The sequence below is a fragment of the Pimephales promelas genome, chromosome 10 (assembly GCF_988280905.1).
Source record: "Pimephales promelas chromosome 10, fPimPro1.hap1.1, whole genome shotgun sequence".
In the NCBI taxonomy this organism is placed as follows: domain Eukaryota; kingdom Metazoa; phylum Chordata; class Actinopteri; order Cypriniformes; family Leuciscidae; genus Pimephales; species Pimephales promelas.
In genome coordinates this window covers 26,132,225-26,153,771 of record NC_142778.1, presented here as the reverse complement: position 1 = coordinate 26,153,771, position 21,547 = coordinate 26,132,225, and the positions used below count along the sequence as shown (strand labels likewise).

Here is a 21,547-nt window from a genome sequence, read left to right as displayed (position 1 = left end):
TCATCACAGGTGGGCTGAAATGGACATGCAGCTTAAGTTTGCACATAGCATAAGTGCAGTTTGCTTGCCCTCTGGGTTTTAAATTGCTGAATGGCATAGGTGGCCTCTATTTGTGAATGTTTAGCAGAAGACTAATGTGTATTTTATGGCCTGTAGCTAAAAACGTCCAGAAATACCAATGATTACAACAATACACGCATAAACAATACACTCCATCCACGGACAGACCATCATTGCCAGGGCAGACCCTGAGTATTGTAACACAATCATTTTAAACTGCAAACAGGAGGTCGCAGAGGATAAGCGAGAAACAAGGACCCAGTCCATCACCTTCGCGTGGGAGTATTTGTGAATCACAGCTGTCACTGCAGTGCACCTGAGATTAAAGTGATTGATACACGGGGGGCTTTTTCTCGCAAGGTCAGTGTATCTGAGTGAATAGCTGAGGCCCTGGCTGAGCATTGAGGGGTTGTGTATGTATACGTGAGACTTGAGTGATTGACAATTGGAAATGATTGGTGAAGGCCTTCAGGACTGAGAAGCTTGGGTGTTTGTCCTCATGGTAGATGACTGCAGGTGTTAAGCTGTTTCAAACTGTTATGAATCATTTCAAACAAAAGTGAATGCAGTACAATAGTCAGCAGTTCAAAGGGTTACATTTTCAATTACAAAATGGAGAGTTACGATACAGGATTCTGATTGGTCAATACAGCACTCCTGGAATGATAAAACAATTGACCCTTCGCTAAGCCCCGCCCTCCCTAGTTACTGTTGCTACGCCTGTCAAGCTTTCACGGCTGGCCCATCTATTATAGTGTGGATGCACCCGTGTCAGACATTCCCAATGAGATAATTTGTAATTTTCGGCGAACAAGTGAAATATCTGAGAGAGCAAGACAAAAGGGACTACAGTATGCATTTGAGGGATATATTCACAACATTATATGCAACCGATTAGAGAATAATTTCTTAAAAATTGAAGTTAAAGCCTAACGTTATAGTCCCAGCGCAAGCAGCAGCGCCTCATACGCTGACCGTATGGGAAACACAAATTGAGGAACAACTCTATGTTCATACACAGCAGGGTATGTGAAAATAATCTTAATAATTATAAATCAAACAGCTTATCAATAAATCTTGTGGAATAACACTAATACCGGGAGAGCCGCTATCGGATTGGGTTAAGTTAAGGGGTAACGTAGGACGTCGATTAACAAAATGCTGAAATATATTTTAAAGTAAGTCAGTGAGCCTTTGTCTTGTCTCGTTAATCGTCTTATTTTACGTTATATCATTATGACCAAAGAACCGTCAATATTTCCAAGCAATACTGTAGGTGTTTTTGATAAGTAGTATGTCGACATTTACCAGAATGGGTCTCGCACATAGATGCTAGATCATGCCAATCATTTCTCCCCTTGGCTTTTAGATTTTCTGGAAGGAAAACTATTCCTCTCCCCCGTCAAAACTTTTAGTATACCGGTATCAGATTTCCACAATCCATACGCACAATGCTTCAGCATGTTCCCTCGTTCGAAAGCTTGCCAGACCTCCCGTGCATAGTTACGGCTGCTAAGACATGATTGGCCAGTGGCGGTTTTCGGGTGTGGCTTAGTGAAGGGTCAATTACTATATGTGGCATGCTCTATTATTTTGAATCATAATAAGAAACAATATATTTTTTTTTGATATAACAGTCTCAACAGCTTTCAAATTATATCAGTTTTATTATAAATTAACAATAAATAATGTAAAACATAATGTTAAAATAACCTTTATGTGTTGTAACCTTTTACCCCAGGAAAGGTATTTAATATCCACAGCTTGTTAGTTACGTAGAAAAAATATGTACTTTAGTACTTTAGAGAAGCATTAAAATCATAAATATATACTGTAATATACATTTTTAACTTAACTTGTTATTGATCTCTTAATAATTTCATGTACACTACTGTTAAAAAAATAGGACCAGAAAGATTATTTCTTAAATAAAAAAATCTAATTAATAAATAAATGAATAATTAGTTCATTAAGAATGCATTTAAATCGAATGAAAACTGACAGTAAATATATGTGTTATGTGAACTTTCTATTGCTTAATTAATGCGGGAAAATGTCTTGGTTTCCACCTAAATATCAGAACAACAACATTTAAAAGAATAAGAAATGCCTCTTGAGCCCCAACTCATTATAATCATTTCTGAAGGATCATGTGAAGCTGGTGACTGGAGTAATGACTGTTAAAAATTCAGCTTTGTCATCACAGGAATACAACTAAAAAATTGTTTGGAATCTTTAGAGGCCACTAAAATACAAAATGTTATGACAGGCATTTTTACAGTTTGGTGTAGAAATATAACACTTGTATCTTTAGAACGCTGTTTTGTGTACATCATTTCTGGGTTAGAACGACTGAAAATTATCAGTCACATACTGTCAATGAACCACAATTTTAAAAAGGGAAGACAAAATGAAGAAGGAGATGAAAAACAGCCCCAAAATAGGTTCCTCCTACCAGTGAGTGTGTGAACTCGGGTGCGTGGTCGTTCCTGTCTGTGATGGTGATGGTGGCTGTTGCAGTTCCTGTCAGTCCCACCTCACTTCCTGCCATGTCCTTCGCCACAATCTCTAGCTCGTACTGTGTGGTTGGAAGTGTCTGCGGAAACAAAAGAACATGTATTGTGAACAGTTAGTAGAGCTTCAAGACAGATGGTACAGCCATTATAAGAACTTAATTGGCTTAAATGGAGAACAAGTCATTGTTTTACAACTGCTTTAGTGCTGGTTAGACACTGTCAATATGCACTGAAAAGCACCACATACTTTTAATGAGTGCTTACATTAAATTATCTGGTAAAGTGGAGCAATTAGGATCTAATTAACCAATCATTGTATTGAATCATGGCTTCACCTTAAAAGAACCTAGCAGTTCATCATTGACATTTCGAACGCTAAAGTCAATCGGCAGAAAAAGTTCATTATTGCTCATGATTGACCGGTGATCTATGAGACCGAAATATCCTTTTGTTTATTTACATTGACTCCTGTGTAAGGCCTTCTTCTGGATGGTCCTGAAACAATGATAAAGGCTTCATGCAAGAGCATTTATGCTCCCTGACAGGTGCTAGTCTAAATAAATGTCAAGTTTCAGTCACTTTTCAAAGGTAATACTGAATAGAAAAACATCTAAATGTCAATTAACGCCCACACCACCTTTCCTTCAAGGCCACATCCTTAACTGGAATGTCAAGAGAGAAAGTGAGAGGGAAAAAAAAAAATATTCTGGGTATCAACTTTTTTGACCCAATGGTGGATTACATTAAAATAGACATTTTTCTCTAAAGTCACTTTAAAACCGGTTTAGATACTTTTAAATTTCGCTTCTGAGTAGAATATTTCTATTGTGTCATTTCCGACTAAGCTGTAATTGCCAAATTATTAAAAATATTGGTAACACTTTACAATAAGGTTTATTAGTACCTTAGTTAACATGAACGAAGGAACAATACTTCATCAGAATTTATTAATCTTAGTTAATATGAATTTTAACAATTAACCGCTGTATTTTTATTAACTAACATTAACAAAGATTAATACATACTATAACACATATATAGCTCACTGTTAGTTCATGTTAGTAAATACATGACAAAGTGTTACCAAAATATTATATAATTGTGTGTATTTAGGATACATAAAGCTATGAAATCAGCATTTGTGAGACATTTTTTTTTAAATGTCACGGCAAAGGATGCAACAAAATATATTTTGATAAACATTATATTAAAAGTGAGAGTGTCAAAATAAAAGTTTATTTTTTTCAACTATGAGCCACAAGTCCGTATCTTGGGTGGAAGAGATACCAGAAGAGATTCCTACATTGTTAGCATTTTTCTTCAAGATGTGACTTTCTTTTTTCTTTTAAAAAAAGTTTACTTGTATTGCATACTTTTCTTTAGAGATTGTGAAAGACAGACACAAATTCCTGAAATTAAGTTGAGAGAAGCCAAGGCTATTTCAGGAGAAATATCCAGCAATCACTGCATGAATAATACATAAGCTAAAGAAATGGGCACAAAAGCTTTATATAGACATCTGGTTTCTCTGACGCAAAGGAAATGGTACAAATGCATCAAAAACAAATTTTCGGAGTGATTGAAACCGCTTCATCTTTATCAACAAACACCTCCAACTCATCATATGGGAAATAAACCACCATCTCTAGACCAAAAAGCTTGATATTCATAAATCCAAGACAACAAGCATTTGTTCAAATAAGTCACCCTACTGGAAAGCCATGATGGCACATTACACAGGGAGGTGCTGTTAATGCAAACATTTATTTCCTTTATTGAAATCCCACTCAGTGCAGTGTTAAGTACCACATGCTTAATAAAACTCATCCATCTGCTTCACATAATGCCCAGGAGGCCCGTGCTGCAGTCATTTACCCATGGTGCATTGCCTCTCTGTATAAATTACTCTTGCTGTCTCAGGCTTCAAATAGTGTCTCAGAAGAATGTCATTGTACCAAAGCTGCAATTAATAAAGTGTAAAACCACAGTATATTGCAGATACTTTTTTTATTTCATCATTTAAAGAAACCCAACGAATCATTGAATGTGGAAAAGTCTGCATTTTCATAATAAAAGCAATGATATGCACACGTAGTCGACTGAAACTGACCAAATGTAGAAGTGCATTTTTTTTACACGTAAATCTGTGATTAAAAATCTCTGCACACATTTAAAGGAGTAGTTCTCTTTTAAAAAAAACTTTTGCTGATAATTTACTCACCCCCATGTCATCCAAGATATCCATGTCTTTCTTTCTTCAGTCGAAAAGAAATTAAGGTTTTTGATGAAAACATTTCTGGATTTTTCTCCATATGATGCAATTTACTGGGAACCAGATGGTTCAAGGTCCAAAAGACAGTTTCAGTGCAAACTGCAAACTGTTCAAAGGGCTTTAAATGATTCCAAACGATGAATAAGGGTCTTATCTAGCGAAACGATCACTCATTTAAGGAAAAAAATAACAAAAGTTTTATAAGCTCAAATGCTTGCCTGGTTTTGTTCTGTGATCTGCGTTTGTGACTCTCCTGTTCGAACTCGTTCATTAAAATGAACAAATCTTTTTTCCGAGTCAATTCGTTCATTTCGTTCATTGAATAAACCAAATGATTTGAAAAAAGATTCGTTCATTTTGATGAACGAGTACGAACAGGAGAGTCCCGAATGCACACATAACGAGCTAGGCGACCATTTGAGCTTATAAAACTTATTTTTGATCGTTTCACTTGATAAGACCCTTATTCATCATCTGGAATTGTTTAAAGCCCTTTGAACAGTTTACGGCTTACACTGAAACTGTCTTTTTGACCTTGTACCGTTTGGTTCCCAATAAAGTGCATTATATGGAGAAAAATCCTGGAATGTTTTCATCAAAAACCTTCATTTCTTTTCGACTGAAGAAAGAAAGACATGGATATCTTGGATGACATGGGGGTGAGTAAATTATCAGCAAAAGTTCTTTTAAAAAGTGAACTACTCCTTTAAACTTCAGAACTACATTGTAGATGCGATTCAACTCTTGAATCAACCCACACTGCTTGTAATTCACAGGAAGTGGACGCTAATAAAAGAAATGCTAATAAACGCAGATGGAAGTTACCGATGTGCATTGTTTAATACCACCAACGATGATCAGACATATCATCCTGAAATCTTTTTTTATTTAAACCACCATGAAGCACAGAGCTTCCGGAGACTGAGATCGGTAGGGCTGTCAGTGACGAACGACTCAGAACTTATTTACTGCTGATAAACAGATGGTACTTCACAGACCTGTGACTTGAAAAAAAGAAGAGAAACCCATCTGGATAAGAGGGAGGTGAGCGTAGATTAAATCTTGGTGCCGTCAAAAGACTAGCGTGAAGCTTCCGCGTAGCCTGACAACATCTTAATGAGTCTCCCATCTCTCGCGTTTACCCGCTCAGTTATTTCGCACTTGTGACCTCGCCGCATGCTTTTGAAGGTCAAAAAATACAAAACCCGGTAAAACAATCTGGAAGATTGTTGAAACGTCGCCGGTCTGAATGTGAATGTGAAACGAGACAATACATTAACTTCATGTTGCATAACAATTGGTATTGCGCCCCAGTTATGTCAATCATTTCAACATGCGGGATCCGGTTTGCCTGTCTTTTGAGATTCTATCTATGACATCCATTTCACGTCGGCCGTCCGGTAATGCTCATTATGAATCAGACTAAATTCAATCGAGAGCATCTTGTATAACAGACCAAGGCTTTTCCCATGGCCAGAGTCTCTAAATACTTAAATAATATAGCCATTGGGAGGAAATATATGCACGGAAATATATGCCTGGCTCCGACCAGTTGAATGAGATACCACCTCGTCCGCTTCAATAGATGTGATGTCATAATTCTGCTTCTCTTTTTGTTCTCTCAAGTGCTTTGAAAGAAACTGTCTGCCTTTCCTAACCTCTCAGCCTATTCACAGGTCTACCTTTCATTCCCCAAGAACATAATGATCCATACAAAAGCCCCAGAAGCAGCAGCTGAAATGATGAATAAAGCTGTCTAATAAAGGAATGTCTCTATCTTTCGGCTGGCCACGTCTTCGTCTTCCTTACAGTATTTCACTTTTATCCCAGCTGGTTTTCTCACATATTTCACTATCTGAAGTGCTTTTTCACATAGCTTTAACTAAGTTGGTGTAAGTTGTAGATATGCTAATGTCTCATGTACGTTTCACAGGCGGCTTTAATACCTCTACATGATTGCAATCTGGATGGTTATATGGGTTCAGGTTTCCACTCAATCCCTGGAATGTTATTCTCATTTCTCTTTTTCTTATTACATTTTTTTTTCATTGTCATCCACAACTTGAATAAATCTGCCATTTTTCCCCTTTTCTCTCACTTTATGCAGCCATTTTGTATTTTGTCATTCAGTTTTTTTTGTGCATACTGTTTTCTATGGAGGCTTGTTTCCGCCATAGAATGAAATATATAAGAGGTAATTGCGACTATTTATCTCACAATTATGACTTTTTTTCTCACAATTGCGAGTTTACTTCTCGCAATTCTGACATTATTTCTCAGAATTGCGAGATATAGTCAGAATTGCAAGATATAAAGTCAGAATTGTGAGTTATAAAGTCAGAATTGCGAGATACAAAGTCAGAATTGCTAGATATAAAGTCGCAATTACGTGTTATAAAGTCATAATTGTGAGATATAAAGTCAGAATTGTGAGATTTAAACTATTCTGAGGGGGGAAAAAGTTAGTCTTTTTTTTCCCCCTTAGAATTGGCCTGATAAGTCACAATTGTGAGTTTATATCTCACAATTCTGAGAAAAGATGTCAGAATTGACATATAAACTCGCAATTATGTGTTAAAAAGTCAGAATTGTGAGATAAAAAGTCACACTTCTGTCTTTTTTTTTCTCGCATATATCTTCCGTATATTTTTTTCTCGCGTATATCTCACAATTCTGACTTTATATCTCGCAATTCTGACTTTATATCTCACAATTCAGACTTTGTATCATGCATTTCTGACTTTATATCTCACAATTCTGACTTTATATCTCGCAATTCTGACTTTATAACTCGCAATTGCAACATTATATCACGCAATTCTGACTTTTTATCTCGCAATTGTGAGAAAAAAAGTCTGAATTGTGAGATAAAAAGTTCTGTCTTTTTTTTCTCAGAATTGCGACTTTATATCTCCCAATTCTGACTTTATATCTCGCAATTCTGACTTTATATCTCGCAATTCTGACTTTATACCTCGCAATTGCGACATTATATCACGCAATTCTGACTATTTATCTCGCAATTCTGAGAAATAAAGTCAGAATTGTGAGATATATACACGCAATTGTGAGAAAAAAAGTCAGAATTGTGAGATAAAAAGTCACAATTACTTATTTTATTTTTATATTCAGTGGCAGAAACAGCCTCCATAGTTTTCCACACAGCACATGTGTGATGGTATAAAATCATTTAAAGTCTATATTAAAGTCTATAGCATTTGTTTTTGTCTTTTATCGTAATGTTAAAATATTTTTTAATGGTGGCAAGATATTATTTTACATTATGGGTTATATCAATTACATTAGTTGTCGTCCTGATGATATCTAACAACCAAATAATTCACACTTCCACATTCATCTCGGCAGACTGTTTGCATTACAATCCAGGCCAAGTGAGACAGACATTAGTAGCCGACTGGCAGAGCAGCTTGCTGGATCATGGCACATTGCCTTTAGCTCTGTATCCCACTGAGCTCAGAGGGGAGTCACAATGCCAGTCAGCCTGAACACTGCACATCCAGGAACACATCACAAATTTACTCCCCTGGAAATCCCCAGCTAACACCTTGTGCATAGCGCTTGGTAAAGGTTGTCTAAATGTGATGATGGCTAAGTGCTGGCGCAAATAAAATGAGGGTGTTTTGTGAAGAATGTGGCTGCGAATGCGTTGGATGCATAACAGTCAGTTGGCGAGCTGAAAATTGAGCCAACGTCAGTGAATTTAGTCTAGAAACGCCACCTGCAGTGAACCTGAGTGCAAACAGAGTAAATAGAATTCAGTAGAGAGTAAACTTAAATTCAAGATGCAACAGGGTTGTGGGCCACATCAGACTTGATAAATGATTATGTCCACCAAAGCACCAAAGTCACAAAATTGCGACAAGACGTCAATAGGCTGTAGATCCTAATATGGTGTAATATCTAATTTGTTTTGCCTACCACTAGATGGCAGACATGTTATACTTCAATTCAAGATCAAAATGACGTCATGTTCCTATTCAAATTGTTGGAGGAAACAGCAGAGCAAATGAGCGATCGTGTCTTTGATGCGGAAGCAGTTCAGTTCAGAGCGTCCGAGTAAATTGTGAGATTTGTGAGAGAAAATCGTCAAATGGCTAATAAAAACGTGTACCGTGAGGATGTGTCGCTAATGTTATTCGCCGATTCTGACTATGAAGAGGAATATTTGCCTTTTGTATATGACGATCGGCCGTCTAATGATGCGCGATCATCTTGGTACATCTTTAACGCAATGGTGCCGCCACGCAGGGCGTGAGTGTTCACTAAGCACAAACAGATCATTTTGACCATTTGCCCAACAGGGATGGGGGTGGCCAACGCATTCTCATCCTTTAGCGTCATATAGAATGCTATATGACAAAACGGCGCTATACTACACACATGGCACCGTTTTTGTTAATATAACACGCGCTGTGATGGGTAGGTTTAGGTGTGGGGTAGAGTAGGTTAGTCTCATATTACGCTAAAGGATTTATGACGACTTGGGTTCGCGTGTTATATTACGATAAAGGGTGCCATGTGCGTAGTATAGCGCTGTTTTGTCATAGCGTTTTATGTGACGCTAAAGTATGAGAACAGGCTGGGGTGGCAATAATTACTATTTCCTGAATATTACTGATGAACTGATCAAAAAATAGGCTACTGTTCACATGTGTTTTACTACTATCTAGTATAGTAATAATTTAGAACTTTCTCCTGTTATTGTTGGTTTAAATTCAATTCCCCTGATGAGGTCATAATATGCAAATTAAATGAGTATATTTACACCTCACATAAACTTTTAGTCATCCCCTACATTTTTCTAATTTACAGTAGATCTCTATCTTTAAGCCCTTTCAAGTCACAAGCTTTTGAAATTAAGATATAAAAATCCAGCATTTTTCAAAAAACCTTGGTGCCTAAAGAGTTAAGAAGATAGCTAGAGGCTGTTTCTGGGACTCCTGGACCTACTTTTGACTTATCTTAGTGTAAAGTATCATTGTTATGGTGCAAAATGTTCTTTTTTATTTCCTTGCATTCTTTGTGCGCTCTATATACAGCCACCCGTGACCATTATAATATATATTTTATACTACGGGGCTGTTGAAAATGACATTTTATTATGTATGGAAAGCACAAACTCTCTTTATCCCGCTCTCAATCAACACACACACATACAGTATGGAAACACATAAATGTGCTATCAGCGCTCCTCTGATGATTTTATCAATTAAAATGTTAAGCAGTTTAAAAGCTAAATTAATTTTATCACTAGCAAGTTGATAATTGCGCTGTTCTAGTAGCAGATAAACTTACAGGTTCGCTATTAGCAGAGCCGAACACTGTTGATAGACACACAGATAATGAATTTAGATATTTTAATACAAAGAGATTTCATTAAGCAACTTCTAGATTCAGCCAAATTTGCTTACTGACCACTACACCTGAACATGAACATTGCTGAATGGGCTTCGTCTTTTTTTTTTTTTACCATTTTCCTCACAAAGCCACGTGTGCAGCTACAAGTTCCTTCAAACTCTTTATGTGTTGCCTCCTTCAGCATGTCTCTCATTCCTCTATTCACTGATGACTTAAAAGCAGCAAACAGCCGTCATATCTGATGAATCTCTTTGCGCTTGGTCGCTTGATTCATTGGACATCCACTAATGGAGCTCAAAAATCCAGCCGTATTTAATAAATGAATCATGAGATGGAGACTAATTGCCATTAAAAAATGAACACTAATGCATGAACAATCCCAATGACGAAGCCACTGACACTGCAATATGCAAATATGTGTCCAATTATGATTAACGATCATCCGAGCGTTGCATGTCAATTTGGAAAGCTATTCTGATTTCGCCACACACTGGCTCACAGAAGGATGCCGCTTGCCCCTAAAACTCCTCTCCCTTTGGCAAACACAAACCAAGATATCGTTTCCCGCTAATGACATAACCAAATTTATTATAGTCTGAGGCAATGCTTGAATATTAATAGAGAAGTCATTTAACAGTCCTGAGTATGAGTACTTGTCATTGCAGTGCAAGTATTATGTGCTGCCCCTAATACAGTTGTAAAGATGAGTGTGCGAAACAACCAAAACCGTGGCTGAACGATTAAGTTCCAGGATCAAAGCCAATCCATAACAAAAAAATAAAAAAAATAAAAATAAAAACTTCCAAAAAAAAACAAAAAAAACAATAAAAAAGTAACTCTTAATAGAAATTCTGCTGTTGGCGCACAGTACGGTGTCCGAGAGAGCTCAACGTGCTGGAACTGAAGCAAACACATGCAAATAAAAAATAAAAAACACATGCAAATAAAAACAAAACAAAACATCATCAGTTCCACAACACATGTGCTCCAAATACAGAAACGCACTGCAAAATTTCACCACACAACCAAATACAGAAACGTGCTGCAAATAACACAGAGCACAACGAAAATGTTTCCAGGGGAACCAAATAAGTGACGTACCCGGCTGGGACGTGCTTATTGCTTAGTGCTTACTCCTTTCGAAGGGTAGAGCCCTTAAAGTGGGACTTTGGAGTGAGCAGGCCTCTAGTGTGCTGTTATGTAGCCGAGTGGAACGCACTTGATGAAGGGAGCAACGAAAGACAACGCAATTCCTCATTATTTTCACTTGGGATGTTCCCATGACAACACAGTACAGTGTCCATCAGCTGAAGCTGTTCTTACAACAGAAATATAATGTTGTTAACATAATGGTTGCAAATAAATGTTTATTTTTACTTTACAAAAAAGTATTTAAAATATGCATGTATAGATCTGTGTGACTCAACTTTAAAACTTTGGACCCTACATTATCATTTCACATGAAACTTTAAACATAACATGAAACAATTTGTACACTGTAACTGATGAAAGATAAATATCTTTCCTTCATTTCTTATGAAACTTTAAACATAACATGAAACAATTTGTACACTGTAACTGATGAAAGATAAATATCTTTCCTTCATGTTCTTCTCCTCCATCTTTTTGATTTATTTATTTCAGTTTTCAGCTCATTGTTCTTTTCTCATTTGTTTTCTGATGACATTGCACATTGTTAATACATGTTGTGTATTGTATACAATTTGTATGTCATAAAAATGTAATCTCTGTATGTTTTACAAAATAAATAAATACATAAAGTAGAATTTTAAGCTGTAAGCACCACCACGTCCCAGCCGGGTTCGTCACTTATTTGGTTCCCCCTGGATACATTTCCGTCACTTATTTGGTTCCCCTGGATACATTTTGTGTTATTTTCTGTGCGTTTCTGTATTTGTGTTGTGAGCTTTTGCAGCATGTTTCTGTATTTGGGTGGTGTTGTGACTTTTTGGAACTCACGTGTGTTGTGAATCAGATGAAAATGTGTTCTTAATTTCTTTTTGCATATATTTTCTTTTCTTTGCTTGCGTTTACTTCAGTTGCAGCGCATTGAGCTTTGTCAGCCACCGTAGCAAATGGTCAACACAAAATGCGAGTTCAGGCTCTAGTGAAAGAGGCAGAGGGGAGTCTCATTTATCTCCCCCCCCCCCCTCTCCCTTTGTCTCGATTTAGAGTGTGTTTTTGTGTGTGCTTGTGTTGTGACACAAGCACGGATTGATTTCTGCCCCTTTTCTGCCTCTGACATTTCAAACAGAAGTTCTGCCCCGTGGCTCTCTTGAGTCAACATCCTAGCATCCGAGAGACACAGAGGGGATGATGTCAAGTAAATAACCTGGTTGCAATCACCTAATATCACACACACACACACACTGAATTTAAGACTTTGAATGGTTGTGCAAAGCAATTAGTAATTTCATCAGATGTTCAAACTGACTTTAAAGTATAGAACATTTTTGGTAACACTTTACGTGCAGGGGTGTGCTTAAGACTATCCTGACATCTACATAATCATTACATGACATATGTTATGAATATAAAGGAACTTGTAGGTATGTTTGTGACTGTCATTAACTGTCATTTGCTCAGTTATGACATTATTTAATGCAAATATGACATTGTTTGAGATGTATTTGTTATGACACCTTGATATAAACCAATACATCATGACCTGTCAGTGTCTTTGTCATGACAACTTGACATCACTAAGACAACACAACCTGTCATAAACATGACATAGCAGATTAATTATCAAACTTAAGAAACCACTTAGCTTTATTGGTTAACATTACATTAAACCGTCAGGTGGTTGGTTTTGACATTGGCTGTCATGAAACCATTATAACCTTTTAATGACAAATTCAGTTAGTACCACTGTATTTGAGGTCACGAAAAATGTTCATTACACAGTTATAATGGCCCCATGACAGCCAATGTGTCAAAGCCAACCACATGACAGTTTAACTTAATTTTATGCCAAGTTGTCATGAAAAAGACATCTTAAACAATGTCATATTTGCATTCAAAATGTCATTATTGAGTGAAAAACACTTACTGACAGTTGTTATAAACATGCATAAACCCTACCTCATATTCAAGACAGATGTCATGTCATGGTTATGCAGTTGTCATGTCATTTCTTAGTATAGATTGCAGAAAAAATGTATATGTTTGAATTGAACTTTGATGGAGCAACAGATTTTGTATGAATAAAATCTATGGAAGTAGTAAAAAACACTTTTTTAAGGGTGTGCCCATTGTACCCGTTTAGCCACCATGTGTCTTCCTCGTCTACCAAACACATCTTAACACATCACAGATGTAAATAGTGTCAAACACCAATTTGGAACAAGAAGGGGGGTCAGAAAAAGATGACAAAAGTTTGAAGTGCACTATTTCTCATCATTCCTAAAACTATAATGCTGTTTTCATGACACCTTGCACTACACAAACGATTTTTAGCTGCAGACTTCGAAGAAGAGTGGATAGCAAGCCGTCTTTTAAGCAGGTTATAAAAACGATATTTGTCTTTTTAAAATGTATTGGTCTTTCGGGCACATAGATGTGAAATAAAGAGAAGATTTGAAATAAAAGGTGAGAAAAAGGGAAAAAAAGAGGATGAGGAAAACATCACCCACATGAGCACCTCAGCCTAATAAGCAAATGCACTAACTATTGAGCCACTGCTCTAACTATAGACTTAATGTCCCTCTCAATATGATGCTGCTGAACTTTTTCAGGACATCTTGGACTGCAAAACAGATCCATAGATACTTTGAAGAATAGTGCAGAATAATAATTAATATTACCGCATGCTAAAAACTATACCACTTTTATAGATTCAAAAGAAGAGAGAAGACAGGAAATGGTAGGAAGAAGAGGATGTGAGCCAGACTCAACAAAGCATGTGAACACTAAAGTGTTCAATCCGGTACTTATGTCAATGATAATGTTTTCAGGACACCTTGCGATACATGAAAGACTCGTAGCACAAACACCTAACACTGGCAGTATTTACAGAAACTCATCAGCCAAATGAATGAGCTGATGATAAGCAGGAGAGATGCAGTATCTCCTGACGTTAATTGGGGTCAAGGTTGGGGTTTCAGGGTTTGATGAAACAGAGCAGAAAAAAGGAGCCTGGCTAATCTAATCAAGCGCATCATCCAACCACAAACTAATCGCTGTCAATTACAGTCCAGTAATGGGGTGGAAATAGTCTCTTACACTCAGACCCGCTGAAGAGATGAGGAGGAGGAAGAAGAAGGGAAGGGAGGTGTTTCATCATGGCCATCAAAGCCCATCTGGGTCGTGGCAGCAGCACTTACGCTGAAGAGCCCAGGTGTTATGTTTAACCGTTAATTAGATTATCACAGATCAAAGGCAGACTGCCACCACCGGGGAGCAGTTGCGGTGCCGACAGGGGCCGGTGAGGTCTCCAAGGGGACCAGGGGGGCACAAATTCATCCTATCCCACTGATTGAGACAGATTAATCTGCTTACCAAAGCTAGTTTCGCTGGTTTCCGCTGAGACTGCGATCAAGTGGATGCTTTGTGTTCTGTCATTTCGGAAGATCAATTTAAATGTTTTTGGTTTCTCTTCACTTAACATGGCATTAACTAGGTCACAGGAACAATCCTGGAAGAAAAAAATTCTATCAACCAATCAAATTTCCAGTTTGCAGTTTGCTCTGGCTTAAAGGAAAACTCCGGCGCAAAATGAACATTTGGTCTAATAAAACATCGGTACCTAGTCGACCGTTCTCTGAGATTTGTTTTCATGATAATCGAATGTAAAGAGTTTTATCTCTAAAACTGTTTAGCGTATAATGCTAGTATGGGGGCATTTGATAAGTAAAAAGAAATCGCTCCGTTCGTGGTTCGACTTACTCGAGATTTTCAAAGATGGCTCCTGTCTGTATACACAAAGTGGACTGTTTTTATAAAACATCTTCTTATTAAACGGTCTGTACACTTACAAAGTTCTCAATGCTTCGTTTTGCATGTAGGGACCCTCATTATGTTACTGTGTTAGTGTGGGGCTATTTTTAGCCATGTTAGTTTATTAACGAGCAATTTCTTTTTACTTATTAAATACTAGCATTAAATGCTAAACAGTTTTTAAAGATAAAACTCTTTACATTCGATTATCATGAAAACAAATCTCAGAGAACGGTTGACTAGGTACCAAGGTTTTATTAGACCAAAGGTTCATTTTGTGCCAGAGTTCCACTTTAAAACTACCAATCAGGAAGAGTAAGCGAAATTTAACTCCATTCAAAAGTACAGTAAGCATCTCAACTTCACTCTTAAAAAAATAATGGTTATTTATTGGCGTCTATTATTCCATGAAGCCATGTTCATTCCAAGTGGTCATCTCCCCTCAAGGGTCTGACATTTCACTTCAAAAAAACAAACAAAAAACAAATAGCCATGAACAATTTTAATACCCAACATGCCATAAACGATAATTGTCCTCTGATTGCATCTTGTTCCAAGACCAACAACCTTTAAACTGTTGAAACTTCCTTAACCTGCCCTTTTCTATAGACATCACATTTACACTATATACAATTCAGATCATGCATTTTTGCCTTGATTTCAAACTTGCAGCAGGGCACTGTCAAAGCCTATGACACAAAGGACACACACTCGTCGTTGAAACCCCTGGCACGTTTTTCTCTCTTTCTGTGAATGAGAATGCCGTGGGATTCCTCTTTCTGCAGCTATGCTATTGATCGCATGCGACTACACATCTCCTCTGTGACAAAGTACTGTCAACTATTGGAAAGAACTATCTAAACCTCTCAGTATCCAGGAAGGCGTGCGTCTTCCTGAGCCGAGAGAGAATCCCCCTTGCCTGAAAAATCCATGTGTAACACACCCAACTGGTGCTGCCACATAGACTCAACTTGTAAAAGTCATTACAAGTGGCACAACTAGGGCTATGATTTGATGCGGAAAGCAATGCTTTTTCATGCGTGCTGGTATCTGTTGTTAGCGTGTTTGCTTATTTTGTTTTTTTTCCTTATTTTCCTAGGCTCTTGGGATCATTTCCATGGCAACGTGTCAGCAGGTCGCAGCTTCAATCTCCGCGAACAGCAACGGACGTGTGTGTGTGTGTGTGTGCAGGAGGGAGGGAGCTTAGTGTAGATTTATATGCTGTTCTGTGCAATAGACAGGCCGGGCTTTGGCGCATTAGCTTTCATGCAGTATCTACTGTATGTCTGCTTAACTGGCCAAATCTGTGTGATTATTCACCACTAAAAACCCTCACTCTTGACTACGAAGGGAGGTGGTTAAGTAGGTGACCCATGCTTCAGATTTATGTAGATGCCTAATCTCTGAAATATTGTGTGTGACCTGCTTCGTCATTTGAGTTGTTTTCACCAAGAAGTTGCATGTACTGTATGAAAAAAATACCCTCTTAACCTCTGTAGAAGTTAGGAGAAAAAAAAAGAAAGAAAGAAAAAAGTGATGTAGGGTTTATTTTAAAACCATTTTCACTCAGAAATTGCTAGTACATTTCACAAATAATTCATTAAAATAATGAAACCCCAAGCAACACGTACAATTAAACATGACATTTTGAAGTAGAAATACTGAAATAGCATTTTCTTGTATAAATTCGAAAAGTTCCATTCTTGACAAGACAAGACAGCTTAGTACAAAAATACAGTAATGCATATGTTTGTGCATATATTTGATTGTTTTGGCCATTGACATGTTTGCTTGAATTTCACGATGAAATTGAAAATTTAAAGCTGAGACTTTGTGATATAGCTATAATGAAATACCACATCACATATAACCAGGGCTTGACATTAACACCCGCCAACCCGTCAAATGCAAGTGGATATCAGCAGTGGCGTGTGACGCAGACACTCCAACTAGCCACTTTGGGGGAGATGGAATTTTATAGGATTTACGTTTTTCAATTGTAGTCTTTTCCAAGGGCATCTGAAATAATAGAACAAGTGTAATCTAGTGTTGACAAAAATATCGATTTTTCGATACATATCGATACTGAAATATCTGAAACTATTACGCAGGATAGACGTTACCAGCTGCGTGTTCTCTCATTTCTCCGACAGCGAATTGACGCTTTACTCACTCTTTTCATTTGATCTGGATGAATATTGGTCTTACAGGGCTTGAATTTCGAGGGATTGCACATAATATTGAGCATAATTTTACTCCTTCAATATTAACTCACAGTTTTTGTAATAAAGACGAGTATATTGCCATAAAACAGTACAATGGGTCCATGCGACAGGTCTTAATGTGACAGCAACCCAATGCCAAAGTATGTGATAATATTAAAATAACTATATGGCAGTTTTTTCCTATGGTATTGAGGTCAAAAATGCTGAGTGACTAGAAACTTTGGAAAACCACTAGCCACAGTGGCTGGTGAGCAAAAAAGTTAATGTCAAGCCCAGCATATATAACTACAGGGAAGCATTTGATTATTAAAAATGTTAGTAATTCACCATAAGGACACTAATATGACATTTAGAGGCCACAGATGAAAGTTTGTTATTTAAATATTAGAAGAGAGAGTGCTGGATATGTGCACATAAATTTACTCCATTAAACTGCACGAGAGGTTTTACAACTGTGCCCCCCAAATGCGTGGGCCTGGAAATTCTAGTGGACATAACCATAACTTGTGCAAAACCAATAATTAGGTTCATAATTATGACTATAAATATGCAGAACAGGCTTTTAAAATGTTTAAATAACACTGCTTAAATAATCCAACTTACAACCTGAATTAAACAGTTTAAATCCCTGCATGGGAAAATAGTCTCCATCTCTCTTGGAGTTCAGTGGGGAAAGCCTTTAGGAGTTTTTTGCCAAAAAACCTGCAGAACTTCCACAGATAAAAGGGTCAAAGAGAAGCTCGTCTCTGACAGTCCTCCACCAGCAGATAGAAGCCACCGAAAGTGGAGCAAAGACCCCACACTGAGTCCTAAAGTGGGCCCTCCGTCTGCGGTCTAAGTCTCTAAGTGCAAGAACTATTCCTCAGGAAAAGAGCACACATGGTGGAAATGCTTAGAAGACAAAGTAAACAAATGCCCAAAGAAAGGGAGTGAGAGATAGCAAGGCAGTGAAACAGGATGGATGGAGCTTGAGGGGATGAGAGATTTAACCCATCATCTGGGATAAATCCATCTCCCTCAAAATTCACATATGGGGTATATACTGTAGTAGAAGAGGCTTTTTATCTCAGAGTGTGAATGGGATTCAACAAACGTGTCCATCACGGGCCTATTCCAGTCATATCTCCTAAAAAAGAGGCTTGTACACAAATAATTACGTGCAGGCTCACATTAAAATGGAAACGCACCACTGAATAATGTGCAATCTATACAGGTGACAGATTGAGGAGAATAAAGCTCTGATTAATGGTAAAACCTTTGATTTGAAATGGCTGCCATCACCACCACCATAAAATTGTTCAAATTACATAATTTGTCTGAAAAACTCCTCATGAAAGTGTCAACATCAAGGGCGTAATTGCCGCAAAATGTCACCATGGCTGATTACGAGCTCAGTGAAAAAGAAACCGATAAAAAAAAAACAAAAGAACAAAAACACACTCACCTTGATGAGAGAATATTTAATGAAGCACCACATGCTAATGCCACATGAACACGCCGTGCACTTTCTGTGCCCAAACATGCAAATTTCCAGAAGGGGCTTGCACAATTTTAAAGAATCACTAATGAGAATAATTTAGATGAATATGACCCACTTTTGATTGTCAATTGTAAATATTACGTTAATAATACATTAACAGATTTAGAAGAATTTGAAAGAGGGGAAAAAGAAAATATGAAACTCATTTTATGTCTGTAATGTGACGTGATGGTTATAAAATATTATAAATATATCAATACAATAAATACACTCACCTAAAGGATTATTAGGAACAGCTGTTTAATTTCTCATTAATGCAATTAACTAATCAACCAATCACATGGAATCACGCTTCAATGCATTTAGGGGTGTGGTCCTGGTCAAGACAATCTCCTGAACTCCAAACTGAATGTCAGAATGGGAAAGAAAGGTGATTTAAACCATTTTGAGTTTGGTTGTTGTTGCCAGACAAACCGGTCGGAGTATTTCACAATCTGCTCAGTTACTGGGATTTTCACGCACAACCATTTCTAGGATTTACAAAGAATGGTGTGAAAAGGGAAAAACTTCCAGTATGCGGCAGTCCAGTGGGCAAAACTGCCTTGTTGATGCTAGAGGTCAGAGGAGAATGGGCAGACTGATTCAAGCTGATAGAAGAGCAACTTTGACTGAAATAACCACTCGTTACAACCGAGGTATGCAGCAAAACATTTGTGAAGCCACAACACGCACAACCTTGAGGAGGACGGGCTACAACAGCAGAAGACCCCATCGGGTACCACTCATCTCCATTACAAATAGGAAAAAGAGGCTACAATTTGCAAGAGCTCACCAAAATTGGACAGTTGAAGACTGGAAAAATGTTGCCTGGTCTGATGAGTCTCAATTTCTGTTGAGACATTCAAATGGTAGAATCAGAATTTGGTGTAAACAGAATGAGAACATGGATCCATCATGCCTTGTTACCACTGTGCAGGCTGGTACTGGTGGTGTAATGGTGTGGGAGATGTTTTCTTGGCACACTTTGGGCCCCTTAGTGCCAATTGGGCATTGTTTAAATGCCAGACTAGGTCAATCCCTTTATCCTCTGATGGCTACTTCCAGCAGGATAATGTACCATGTCACAGAGCTTGAATCATTTCAAATCGGTCTCTTGAACATGACAATGAGTTCACTGTAGTAAAATGGCCCCCACAGTCACCAGACCCCAACACAATAGAGCACCTTTGGGATGTGGTGGAATGGGAGCTTTGTGCCCTGGATGTGCATCCCACAAATCTCCATCAACCGCAAGATGCTATCAATATGGGCCAACATTTGTAATGAATGCTTTCAGCACCTTGTTGAATCAATGCCACATAGAATTAAGGCAGTTCTGAAGGTGAAAGGGGGGTCAAACACAGTATTAGAATGGTGTTCCTATCCTTTCCCAGATAGCAGACTGACATTGAATCAACGTGGAAATATGACATCGAAACAACGTTGATCTGACATTGTTTTGCTCATCGAATTAACGTTGAACCAACGTCAGATGCGTCATTCTTTCAAAACTAATGGAAAATCAACTTGAAATCAACGCGTTGTTTCAACGTTATGAAAGCAAACCAATTTTTGATTTCATTTAGCTTTGAAGAATGCCGCGTCTGACGTTGGTTTAACGTTAATTCGATGAGCAAATCAACGTTGTTTCAATGTCATGAGAGACGGCGTTTCCACGTTGATTCAATGTCAGTTTGCTATCTGGGTTAGGTGAGTGGAGTCAAACTCACTCTGTCACTCAGTGTTGTAATGATTAAAATAAATATATTATAATTAAATAATAAAATATTATAATAAAAAAATACAAAAACTTACAAAACAACTGCCACATTTACCTGGAGGAGGGGATAATTTAAACCAGCTCTGTCTAAATCTTGCACATCAAAGCACATAGACATTAATCAATCCACAACATTCCTAGGACCCCAAGAAGAAGTTGTCTGTAATGTCTGTCCATGTTCAAAAACATATCACACTATCTCCTAGACAATCAAATGAGCTATTCACAGTATTATTTGTAACAGTGAAAGCTACAAATAAGTAGCACAAATAAATGATAGTAGTAGCATAGCTAAATGCTAGGCTAACAGGCTAATAAGCAAGTGGTATGCAAAGCTAGTATAGCTGGTTTAAATGACTGTCTCTAGCTTTGATTATATAATATGATGCATTACATATCATTTAAAAGTTTGTTTAGCCAATATAATTGTTTTGGGGTCCAGTCTGGAATCTTGCACGGTACCAGTCAGTGCTGTAGTTTATTTGGCTCAGCTGGGCGTCATGTGATATGAGGGACAAAACCTCCCCTCTGCGAATATATAATGAAACAGTCAATGATGCTGCATTGATCCACCTCTGGACATGACCAGCACTTCTGTGCTGTGTATTGTTCTCACACAAGGACTCGGTTTACAAAGACCAACAGACACACACCCACAATATAAACAGACGGTAATATAGTGAGCACCCGGCACGAGTCATAAACACAGTCATAAACACTTGCTGAAAGCATATAAATAACAGTTGCAATGTCTTACCTCCTAAACTTTCTGTCATGTGCTAGGGTGTTGTGTAAAATCATTTTCAATTGCAATTTTGCTCCTCATGAGAACTTGTG

At 37.6% G+C, this 21,547-nt stretch overlaps 1 protein-coding gene across 1 annotated transcript in view; it reads right to left on the bottom strand.

Moving 5' to 3' along the window:
* Positions 1-21,547, bottom strand: part of cdh13 (cadherin 13, H-cadherin (heart)) — a 369,140-nt gene that overhangs the window by 67,749 nt on the left and 279,844 nt on the right. The window contains exon 8 of the mRNA XM_089116363.1: positions 2,516-2,656. Within this exon, the coding sequence (XP_088972489.1) occupies positions 2,516-2,656 (141 nt within the window). The remainder of the gene's footprint in view (positions 1-2,515; positions 2,657-21,547) is intronic.